The sequence below is a fragment of the Leptosomus discolor genome, chromosome 3 (assembly GCF_034619465.1).
Source record: "Leptosomus discolor isolate bLepDis1 chromosome 3, bLepDis1.hap2, whole genome shotgun sequence".
Taxonomy (NCBI): Eukaryota; Metazoa; Chordata; class Aves; order Leptosomiformes; family Leptosomidae; genus Leptosomus; species Leptosomus discolor.
In genome coordinates this window covers 66,376,968-66,389,379 of record NC_141393.1, presented here as the reverse complement: position 1 = coordinate 66,389,379, position 12,412 = coordinate 66,376,968, and the positions used below count along the sequence as shown (strand labels likewise).

General features: G+C 40.7%; 1 protein-coding gene across 1 annotated transcript in view; it reads left to right on the top strand.

The window, feature by feature from the left end:
- The first annotated feature begins 1,823 nt into the window (after positions 1 to 1,823).
- Positions 1,824 to 12,412, top strand: part of C3H1orf21 (chromosome 3 C1orf21 homolog) — a 70,874-nt gene continuing 60,285 nt past the window's right edge. Inside the window, exon 1 of the mRNA XM_086463039.1 lies at positions 1,824 to 1,917. Coding sequence (XP_086319165.1) covers positions 1,824 to 1,917 — 94 coding nt within the window. The remainder of the gene's footprint in view (positions 1,918 to 12,412) is intronic.

Sequence of the window (12,412 nt, the reverse complement as noted above, 5' to 3'; positions counted from 1 at the left end):
AATAGCTCAAGGGGAATTTGCTCACTCCCTTCCACTAACAGCATGAATGCCTGTTTTAAAGTCCTGCATTTTCAGCTGAGTAGGTAGCGATGGCTAAGGGAGAAGAGAAGGATGGGGTAATCAGAAATTTATGCTCAAAGCTGTGTATATAGGAGGAAGTTAAAAAGGAGAAAGCATGTTGCGGAATATACTAAGCATAAAGAAAAATCCACGTACAGGTGTGACTGGGAGGGTTAGCTGCTTAGAACAGGAACTGAGCATGTATATGTTGTGTGCTTTGAGTGGAATGCCCTCATTTAGCAGGGAAAAGCACTTTTGTGTTTAGAGCAAGATGGAAGGTGGAAGCTGGTCTGTGAGTAGACATGAGAGGTGGTTCTGCATCCAGAGTCCTTCGCCTTGCCATGGTAAAAACCACTCATCAGGGAACCTGTTGCTGTAATAGCAGAAGCAGAATTGCTCTTGGCCCAGCTGGCCACATCCTTGTTTCTGAGACTTTGGGGATAGGCTGGGAAACCCCTCCCAGGGCAGCTGTGGTGGACCCATAACCATGACCTGATGTGACGCAATGCTGCCTTGGCACAGGCAGGTGTGCTGTTAGTGCTGAGCACACAGGGAAATAAAACTCAAAACATTGTCTTTGGGGTTATACATTTCTGGTGGGATGGATACTGCTATATCCTAGGTAAGAGCATCCATCTGCTGCTGTAGATAAAATTCTTGTGGTTGGCATGGAGTAAAATGAGCCACATCCTTTTAAAGTAAATACACGTAAGTCATGAGTTAAGAAATCGTATGTGTGATCTTATGCTATAGCTGAACTAAACAACTCATTAAAAAGTGGTGGTTCTTATTTTCCTCTATCTCTGCTCCTCTTCCAAAAGGCTTGACTGATAAAACGGCAAGCCAGGTCGTTCACCCAGCTTTGAAGTTGGTTTTGTTTGAGTGTGGAACCATGTAGTCATTAGACAGTTAATTTTTTTTGTTTTTTTTTTTGTTTTTTGTTTTTTTGTTTTTCAGAAAACATTGCAGCTATAGATTACCTTTTTCTTCCTCTTTTTGTTTTATGTGGCATCTGGATTGTTCAGGGAGTGTTATTCCATCTTAAGATGGGGATAGTTGCCTTTTTGAGCATTGGAGGTTTAATGGATCCAGTAGAGTAATCCAGAAAAAAGATAATATAGCTGGCTATCTTCTTTCACATCTATTAACATAAGATCTTTAATTGATTTAGGGGGGTTATTTTGTCTAAGCACTTGCGATTAGCAGCTCTTAATCACTAAAACACTTCGTAAGAAATCTGGCTTGACAGGTTGATTGGTGAAAGGAACAGGAGGAGCAGATATTGCCAGTTTCTTACCTTCTTTCCAAACAAAATATGTTCTGTGGGAATAGCTGGGTGGGTGGGAAACTTCTGTGAGTGTATTGCTTTCTTCAAGCCACGGATTGAGTTGAGGTGGAAGAGACTTAAGAGTTCAACTAGTGCGCTCTTGTCCTAAGGCAGGATTGATCTACCTGGATCATACTCTACCTATATCAGATTTTTATTGAAAATGGTTTTAAACATCTGAGATGATGGAAACAGTCTGTGCTTTTGTACTCCTCTTCACAAACCCCATAATTTTTTTTTTTTTTCTTGAAGCTCTACATTTAGAGGTTATCTTTTGTCAACATATATAGTTAAATACTTTTCTCTCTCTCCTGCCATCTTCAGGTAAAAGTGACTTGACAACCACTCGGGAAGGTGGATTATTTTTGAAACAATGAGCATGCGTCTCTAGACATGATTTGTGGTTCGGTCCAGCTGGAGCTGTCTGAATGAAGCTATGGGCTGTGCCTCCGCCAAGCATGTTTCTACTGTTCAAAACGAAGAGGAAACTCAGAAGGGAAAAAACTATCAGAACGGAGATGTGTTTGGTGGTAAGTGCAAGATTTCATCTTTCTCCAACATAATGAGTGTTCTGGAAGGTATATTTGGGAGCCTTAACCTTTCACAAAATAAAAAGAAAAATGCATGTTAAAATAAGTCATGATGATAGTGCAGTTGGCCCCTCCAAGGGACAGTACCATGACAGCTGAAACAGAGGTCAGGGTGGAAATTCTTAGTGGAAAATTAACATTCTAAGTGATGTACAGTACTGCGCTGTCTTTAACTCTGTGCATCCTGGAGTAGTTCAAAGACAATGAGTGGCACAACCTGCTCATGTTCGTATATGTGTCTCTGCTACATATTTGTCATTAGGTACCAAAATAGTTAACTCATTTTCTAAAAATAAAAATCTATTCAGTAAGAAAAAAACTCCTCAGTACTGTTGTCCTGTAAAGCAATAAAACATTAGTTCTGAAATCACTGGCAAACAGGGTTTGAAGGTACAATGAAACTAGAAATAACCTTCTCTGAGGGAAGCAGTGCTGGGAAGCTGTGAATGTGGGATGAAAACTTCTGTTTCACTGTGTGGGAATACTGATCTATGATCCAGATCTTGTCACAGACACTTGTGTGTCAGGAAAGGTAAAGTGATAGGAGATAAAATGCATAGTCAGCCTCATCATTTTTCCCCCCAGATTCTGTTAGTATATGCTAAGGTTTTTTTAAGATAATGATCTAAATAATAATTAATTTTTTAAAATGGTAGGAATTATCTGGAAGACTCTTCAGAAATGAAATTTCTAGATCTGTGCAGATGTCTATCTGAAAGTCAAGTCAGCTGTGAATAAGCTAACTCGATACTGTTACTCTTAAAGTAGGTGCATTGCTACTGAGTATGCCAAACCTCTCTGGTGGTTTTTATAGCAATTGTTTGTATAGTAGTGGGAATAATGCATCTAGCAGCAAAAAAATCTCCCTTTAATTTCAAAAACAATGATATTTCACATTTTCAATGTTTCTGGGGGCTAGCTTGCTCCCAACAGTGGATCCCAGAGTAAAAATACCTAGAGGTATAATCTGAAGAGAAAGTAGCTATTCAGGAAACTTCAGGCCTAAATGATGGGTTATTTTCCTGTGCATGCTCCTTCACTAACCTGACAGATGCTGGTTTTGGAATTCTGAGTTCAGTATGTTGCTTTTTTAAAAACAGGCTTTAAGTGCTGTCACGAACAAAAAGCTCTATTAGTTTCTCAAAGGAATTTGAGTTTATATTATAGTTGATAGTGAGGGAGCAATTTTTGGCAATGTGTATGTCAGGTTGTTTGTTTAACTGCATGCTGAAGGCCAAAGATCATAACTTCCATGACAAGAAACCTAAAGAACCTTCTGGGGGCAGAGGATCAAGAAGACTGAAGGGATTTTAAAGGGCTCCCTGTGGAGCTGGACCTATGTCAGCAATACCACATAGCTATTCTGGGATCCATTTCAGCACTATTAATCGTTCCCTATTTTACAAAAACCTATCAGGAATACTACCTGCTCTTAACCATTTTCTGGCACATATTTTAGTTTACATACACAGTTTGTCATTGATAAAGATCCAGTTCAATGACTGATCCTTTTTTAGCACAGAGTTGGAGTCTGTGACTTAAACGAAGTGTTGAATGGTAACCAGAATGAGCACAGAAGGCCATGTTTTTCCCTTGCTGCTGAGGGACAGCCTCCAGATCAGGAACTGGGCCTGTGAGAAAGGTGGGCTGGAGTGTACCTGGCTTTACTGCTGTCCTTTTGGGACTTCTAAATGATCAACCAGGATGTTTAGATGCCGAGAAGCAAGAGGCTGCATGCTTCATGTGGTCAGTGCCTTGCATAGTTCCTGAACACAATTTTTCAATATAAAAAAGAGAGGCAAGAAAAATACACCTTGCCATTATATTTATTGTTGTTCTTAATGATCTTCTGGACTTGCCAAATGCCTAGCATTCTTTTATAAGAGACTGAATACTATTCCTGCTTCCCCATTCTTTCATCTTGGAAATCGTACTGGCAATTTCATTGTTTGTTATGACTTAGATCTGAAACCTCAGAGTATTCTGCCCACTTAATTTCCTATTAAACTTTCATATTAGTCCCAAATTAATTCCATTTAAGATATTCTGCAGGGTTATTCATTAAGTCATGTGCCGTGTCAGAGGGCTGTCATCGTCAGCTCCCTGCAAGGAGAGAGTGTAGTCATGCTAGATTTGAAGAGATTATCTCAGATAGGATAGCAAACCTTAGCAGAATGTGCTTCCAAAGATGCAGGAGGATCCTCAGAGTCAACAAAGGTTAAAAAGCACTGCAGCACTTCCATAATTTTGCCTGTCCAGTTCCAGGTGCCAAGAACTACTGAATGTTTCCTTCCTTATTTCTGGGAAGGGACAGAAATATCTCATCCAGCCAGTGGCCAAGAGCAGAGTATAAATGCAAAATTAACTGCAGAATGATGAGGCAGAGCCAAGACCAAGGTGAATGGCAGGGAAATGGGATGGTTCACGATGAGCAAGAAGGTAATGGAAGGGGAATTAGAGGCAGTCTGTAAGAGAGGTAGTTTTGGGGAAGGAGGCAGCAAAGTAAAAGAAACAGAGACAGCAAGTGTGGTTGGAAGGTGGCTGATGTAGCGATACCATCAATAACATCTTGAGAATATTAGTATGCATATATCATGATGTTTGTAGATGATAAACACTTGCAGTGTTCATATCTGGGGACTAATCTGACATAAAGTGCCTGTGCAGAAGTAGCAGGTATGAGCCTCATAGTTGTAGTATCCCAGATTGCCTCAGATGTTTCACAAGTGGAGGAAATCCTAAAGGACTTGGAACAGCAATGACAGAATTGAAGGAAGATGCCTCAGTGCTGGTGCAGCCTTCCCTGGGCAGCTGGTGTGATCTGGAAATTGTGGCTTACAGTATCTTGCCCCTCACTGTTTGCCTAACACCCAAAATGAAAATGATAATGGCACTTTTTTTTTTTTTTTTCCTTCCTTCCTTGAACATCATCCCCAGGCAAGTTGCAGGTAGAGTCAGTAGTAAGGATTGTACTTTCCATCTTGCTTTGGCATTAAATAGGTAATTTTGAATGAGGAGAGGTACTAAAATACTTTTATTTGGTTCTAGCCAGGTTGGGTCTTACAGATTACTTAGGTTGCTGGTGTTTTTTTGCCACTTAGGGATTTTTGTAACGCATGGTCGTAAGCATTAGCCACATAGCTGAAAAACCTTTGCTTTCTCACATGCCACTCTTTTTTCCACAAATAAGTGAACTAGCAACAAGGCAGTCATTCATGTGATTTTTCTGTGAGCTCTGTCTTTGGTGCTCAAGAGCTTTCCCACTTTGCTCCACTGCTACAATTGTAGCACCACAAGCAGCAAGTGGAGCTACTGAGGAATAAACTAAATGGTCATCGATACCGTTGCATTTGTTTTCCAGCTAGACAATAAGAACTGTCAGTGCAAGCCTACAGTGATATAGATCCTGTGACTACTTACACCATCTCTGCCGTCAGGGTTGGATGTTTGTTGGATGTTGGTGGAAGTTTCGGAGAGGAAGGGGGTTAGTCATACCTGGGGTTATAAGGTTCCCTCTTGTAACTGATGGAAAAGAGCTGTAAGTATAACGAGTGTTTGCTGGGGGGAGGACAGAAGACCTGTCTGGTTGTAGTTAAACATGGACTCTTGCTGTGAAAGGTCTGTTGTACATGTAGTGGAGGCAGGGAAACATTCTTAGTTGTCTGAACTGAAGATGACATTGGGGTTGTCTCAGAACTGTGAAAACGGTGATGTTTCCAAGCTTCTCCTTTGGGGTAAGCTCATGGTAAAGGACTTCATGAGTAAAGGAAGGATGGAAAGGACCTAAGTAATTCCTATGCAGCTGTTTGCCTGTTGTGCCTTGGGTAACAATTCTCTATTCACATTGCAGAAATTGCCAGAGCAGCATCATTGTTGCATTGCCAACTTTGATTCCTTTGCTATGAACACACTTCTATTCCTTTAGCACTTTTCCTTTCAGAGGAGAAGCAGGCAAAGAAGCCATGCAGGAGTTACAAGCGCCAACATGGCGGCAGCTTTGCGCTCTGCCTTTTGTTGTCACTCAACTTGCATGCCACAAGCCTTATACTTGTTTTGCATTCCTCCCTCCAAGCCCTCAGAAGGTGGCCTGTCTAGAAGACCGCTTAACACTTCCAAACCTTTCTTCAGGGGTTGTGATGTTTGTCTTGGGTTTTATCCACCCTTCTTAGAAGAAAGGAGGTAATTTCCAGGTATATAGTGTTTGGATATTCTTTTTCTAATCAGTAGTTTTAGCTCAGCTATAGATATCACGTTGAGTCCAGAGACTGTTTTCTGAACTGCTTGGAGTGGTGCAGTTCTGCTTCTGTTCTTCCTCAGAGCCTCTAGATGCTTTTTTCTTTCTTTCCCTGGTGGTGGGCAGTTGAAGCCAAATCACTTGACTATTTGAGAGAGCATTGCCTCTGTTAGGATTTTTTTTTTTTTTCACATGTCACTGCAGGTTAAGATTGTGCTCCAGTGTCTTATTTCCTCCCCAGCTTTTAACCTCTTTTTTTTTTTTTTTTTTTTTTTCAATTGAGCAGACACATTGAGCCAGATGTTCACTGTAAATTTGAAACTCTAGTGTTTAAACCTAAGAAACCCACCATGAAACCCATGCACTCTGTAAGAACAAATTCTGGTTAACTGAAAACAAAACATAAAAATTTCCGTCTTATCCCAAACTCTAGAAGGCACACTGCATTTTGCTGTAATGTATATTTAAATAATTGCGTTAGCAGGCCTATCAAAGGAGATGTTCTAGAGAAGATTGAATATAATATGATTATTATGTCTTGTTGGTCTCTAATGACTTTAAAATCCCTCTAATAAGGATAGTAATAATAAATCTTCATTTATTCATCATCCCCCTTCAAAGCTGATTTCCAGGGCAATATGTAAGAACTACTGTAATGTAAATACCAGTGAAGAACAAAATGCCATGATAGAGCCTTGAGCATTGTTGATTTTAGCCTGTGTTTTAATAATAAATGTCTCTTGTAGATTACTTTTATTTGTGCCTTTTTAAAGAATCATGGGGTGTTCATTTGAGGAGGAGGTTATTGACATAATTTTTTGTGCAAGAAAATAACTGGTAATGTGGTTTATTGTGGAAAAAAATTATTCTAGAATCTGTTTATTAACCTGAGAGGCTAATCCAGATGCTTATACGGAGCTCCTGGGTGCTTTGCAAAAGTGAGAGTAAACATGGCAGGTAAGAATCTTCTGTTAAATTGAGAATATCCATGCTGCAATTGACACACAGGATTTCTGTTAGCAACTGGAGTTCCAGTTGTTAAACCAGTCTGAATAAAGCTGAACACAAAGCACAATAGTTTATAAACCAGTTTATCTCAGGACAGCTGGGAGAATGCAAGACAAGGAAATCTTTAGCATCTATAACCAGATTGAAAAAGTGATCGATGCATGTAGTATCCGATTGACTACACTATGGCTTATGAAGCATCTTCACAACTTTCCTGGTTAGTATTACAGACACACCCTTCTTTTAGAGGTGGACAGTGTGCAGAAGATGTGTGAGAGACCTGATGTCAGATTGCTTGTACACGTGCATGCTCTTAGCTCTGCTCTCCTCTTCCTGTTTTTTTCAGCAGTTTTCTCCTATGTTGATATTTCTTCACAAATCTTTTGAAAATGCCATAGTTCAAAAACCAAGCAGGCATGTTAGTATATTTAACTGTGGCAAGTATTGACCTGTCCTGTATGGTGGGAGTCAGTCTGCAGTATTGGGAAAGCAACAACGCATCTCACAGGGAGGACTCCATTCTCTCACCAAATAGAATAGTTCAGCTTAGCCAGCTGAAACACCAGCTCTGTAGCTGCCATACCTGAACTGGAAGGAGGTAGCTTTACTTGGCTTCTTGTGCACCAATACCACAGTTTAAAACTCAAACACTTTATCAACTCATCATGAGTTTTCTCATGTTAGTGTTTTCTTTCTTCTTATATGTTTTATGGGTTTGTCTCACTTCTGCTAACACCCGCCTTGTCAAAGTCAAGTATGCCATGTCTCAACCAGTTATCTCAGTTTGCTACCCAGAAGAGCAGACCTCTGACTTGTGTGCCTTTGAATTAAGTGCCAAAAGATGCCAAAATAATTGAAAGTTTAAAAACATGCCCACTGTATATAGGAAGAGAATAGCAAGGGGAAGGACTTTTGGACTACGACTTACCTTTCCTAAATATGCGTTGTCATCTCCAAAAATATTGTGCCCAAACCTTTGTAGAGATTGCTTTGTTTTGAAGGCTCTTTCTTTGATTGACAGGCCTAGAAGTATGTCATCTTACTCAAAACTTCTGACTCAGGTTGTTGTTCAGGACACTTTAAAATGTCTGTGAGTCTGGCAGACTTTTCAGATGTCCTTAATTAATATGAGATTAACTTCCTAAAACTGCCTTGTTCCTGTGCACAAAATTCTGCAGGTCATCTTCTGGCCATTTGAAAATGTGAAGTTGGAAAGTTTTTACATAAAATTTGAAGTGAGAAAAATATATTAGAAGTGCTTGCATTGAATAGCAGCTTCCTGTTACCTCTCACTTTCCCTCAACTGTCAGAAAAAAAAAAATGCTAAAACTGAGAATGAGAAATTCTTTCTTCTGGCCACACTAACTTTCAGCATGGCCGTCCTCACTGAACTGAAACTATCTGGAAAGAGGTAGCTTAAGGTGTGTAATTTCTGTCTTGTTGGCATGAAGGCATGCTGTGATCAGAAGGTCTGGCTGCACTAGGCTTCAAACAAACTCGCAACTTTCTCTGCCTGGCAGCGTTTATTATATTGACTCTTGGTCAGCTGGTTAGCACTCGAATAGTAATTGCTCCAGCTCATTTGGCTGTCCGGACGTGCTTCTGCAATGTCAGACCTTACTTGTTTTAGGGACAGTAGTGATTATGCGTAAGGGGACCAGCACCATGCAGTGTCCTAATACCATACTGGATATTTTGAGACAATAACCTTTTTAAAAGATGTTTTCAAACATGATCAAGTATCTCTGGTACCACCACAGGCATGCATTCCACACAGTGCTTAACGTGAGCTCCATGGAAGTGAGTGGCATGTAGGCACCTGCTCTCTGAAAACCTAGTCTCAGGGGTGCAAAACTTTAAATATCACCGCGAGTTTCAAAGGATGAGATTTTCATTGCTGAAATTCAAATTCTGGCTGAGCTCCTGAATCTCTTTTGCATTGTTGATGATTTCAGCAGCTCATGTTATAAAGTAATCTCGCTTAAATGCTTGAAAGCTTAAGAAAGGCAAATGAATGCATTGCAGTGTAAGGCTGAAGTGCATGAGCATCTTCCAGAATTATACTGGAGTCTGGTTTTCCTCTTTTTTTTATTCGGTTGAAATGATGAGGTTTTAGTTTAACAGCATCTGTGTTTCTATCTACTCTGTTCCAACCCGATTTGGTGATAGCTGCCTCTTATTTAAGCAAACATGGGTCAGGCCTAAACACGTGTTTCTCGAAGTGAGAGAGAAAAATAGAACCAAAACCCACTTTGGTGCTATGTTCACGTGGGAAATGTAATAAAATTGCATTTGTTATCTAGGTTTATGATGTATTTGTGTAACTTGGAGAACACCCTTGGTAAGTCAATAATTTACTATTTTATTCCCATAAGGAAGCAACAGGGTTTAAAAAAAAAAAAATCAAAACAAAACCAAACTCCACCCTCAGGTTTTGTCTAGTCATGTATTGGTGATCAATGTGAAAAATAACAGTGTTTTCCACATGAATTAAAACTCTATTTTCACCTTTTGTGAATAGAAGTGGCTCATCTTTGTAGCTCTTTTGGAAAAGGTACTGCTTTTGCAGTATAAGGAAGAAGCTGTTTTGGGCCATGAGAGTAGTAGCAAAACAAGCTCTTCATCCTACTCTAGCGAGTAAATATGTAAAGAGTTATGTAAAGAATATAAAAAGAGCCTTTTGTAGAAGGTGTAATGAGCCAGCATCTCTCCTGGAGCAGAAGCAAGGTTGCCTCACAAGGCGGGACAAGCTGGGAGCTCAGGGTGACCCCAGCACCTGCATTGCCCTCACTGTTGAGGTGCAGTCCCATGGGGCCTGAACATGGACCAGAGCTGGGTGCTGGTGGCAGGATCTGTCAGCAGTCCCAGGCATGGCAATGAACCAGGCCCAGGGTCCATCCAGAGAGTGCAGTGAGGAGCAGCAGGAGACAAGGCTGCAGACAGGTCTGGGGACAAGCTAGAGCTTGCCCAAGGGCTTTGTTCAGGAGAGAAGATACCTACAATGTGGGGTTAAGGTCTCTTCAGGAGATGGGACCAGAGGCAGGGCTAGAGACAGGCAGACCTGCTCTGGCAATGACTGAAGGCCTAAGCCTCAGCTGAAACAGAGCTACAGGATTCAGGGGCAGAAGATGCAAGTGGAGGTTTTGTGAGGCTGGTCATGGCCTCTTAGTGCACTCAGGGCCCTGACAGCATCTATCCATTAATTCTGAGCTTGATGTAGTGATTGTGATTGAACTAGCTTTCCTATCTCCTGCTCCTGCTCCTTTTGTTTTTACTTGCAAGTGGAGAAGTGCCCATCTGGTGGTCCTTAGGGATGAGATCTAAGTCAATGGAGAGGTTCCTGTAGGCTCCAAGAAGATACCTTGCTGCTTTTAACAGAATTGGTTCTCAGTATCTAGTGTCACTGGTGCAGCAGTGAAGAAAACTAGTGCAGAAGTGATGGTAGAGTAGCTCTTTAAATACCAGGGTGTTGGAAAATTGCTTAGTTGTAAATTGTTCCAGTGCAGTAGAGCAACAGTTGTTGAAGATGTTCCTTGATCAGGTATAGTAATCACTGTGCAACCCATTGCTAGTGATACCAGTGGGGTTCCTGTTCAGGGAGAGTTAAAGAGCTTGTCCCCACCCTGCAGTGCTGTATACATTAAGATGAATAAATTCTGTTTTGATAGCACTCCGGAGTCTGTTGGGACTGGACATGACTGAGCTAGCAGTTGACTGAACATGGATAAAGACATGTCATGCTTCCCTGTCGCTATCTTTATATCTCACACAGCGGTGGCCACTTCTTTATACCGTTGACCTTAGAGCTACAGAAGCTTTTTGTTTGTTTTAAGTCAAAATACAAAGAAAGGCAAAGAAAACGCAGACCCTCAGAAACTGATCACATCCACCACTGGTGAGCAAACCCGTGCTAGGGAGCAGGTCGACTGAGCAAATGCACAGAAACATCCTTATGTGCTGGAGGAGTGTTCTTAGTCATTGGCAGGGTGAGGTTTTGCATTGCTATGCCCTCAGCTACATTGCAGTCCTGCTTTGGGGAGACACTGCATTTATATCAATGGAGTGGCTGATTTGCCAGATAAAGGCTTCCTGTTCTTAGTCATGACTTCTCCTGGCAGGCAGCAAAAAACGAGCAGTAAAGAAAAATGGTGCATATTTGGAGTTCTACCTCCTATTATTTTAGTTCTTTCCTTTGAAAAAAATCAGAAAGACCCTAAATGAGATTACTTTCCCAAATGGATAGCAGATCTTTACAATATAAATGTTGCTGAGGTTTTCCTACCTGTAAGCAGAGAACAAGTGACTAAATTTAACAAAACAAATTTTTATTTTTTGTTGCTGATTCTGAGATTATTGTAGCAAATGACTAAGCTTATATAGTACTGTATAGCCCTTAGCTTAAAAATTAATCCCTGTAGCTTAAACAATTTTTGCAATCTAGCCGGTAGATGCAAAGTGACTTTCTTCTTTGTAGTGCTTTGACCTTAGTGTATGTTTTGACATCAAATATTTAACTTAAGGATTTAACTTAGCTTTGGAATGGTTGAAAATGTATGCAGATAATTTTTCAATAGGAAAACTGAAGAAAGGTGACTCCTACATTATTTTTTTCAAACCATAATTTTGTAAATTTTTCTCTTGCATAAGAATTAATTTGAAATTGCTTGACACCTTAAAAACAGCTGGATGTAAAGCAGAGCGGGTGTACATAAATTAAACAGATACCCTTCAGACTCTAAGTTATCTTCTTCTGGTGGTTAATCATCTTGCAATGTTTACAACCCCTTGTCATGGTATAGATGAGGGAATTATTCTGCAATGTCTTTTTACTTGGTGTACAGGCAACCTCTGGTACAGCCACTGTTTGTACCCACTTTGCAGCGATGCCTGGGTTTCCAGCCTGGTGTCTGCTGGGTTTGGCACAATATGCATGCAATTGCACTTGTCACCTTTAGTGGGGCTTTATTAGTATAAAGAGAGAAGGTGAACCAAGGTGGAGAAACAGTTGTTATCCCCATTTTGGCAGGAGAAATTAATCACAGGCAGGTCATAACTTCCACACTTACTAGTTTAAGATAACCTTTCACCTTTTGCAGTCTGCATGACAGTGTCACAGCACCCGAAGGAGATGTACCAGAGGATGGGGGGCTCTGAGAGCACCTCCAAGCCTCTGCAAGCACTTGATATGTGGAG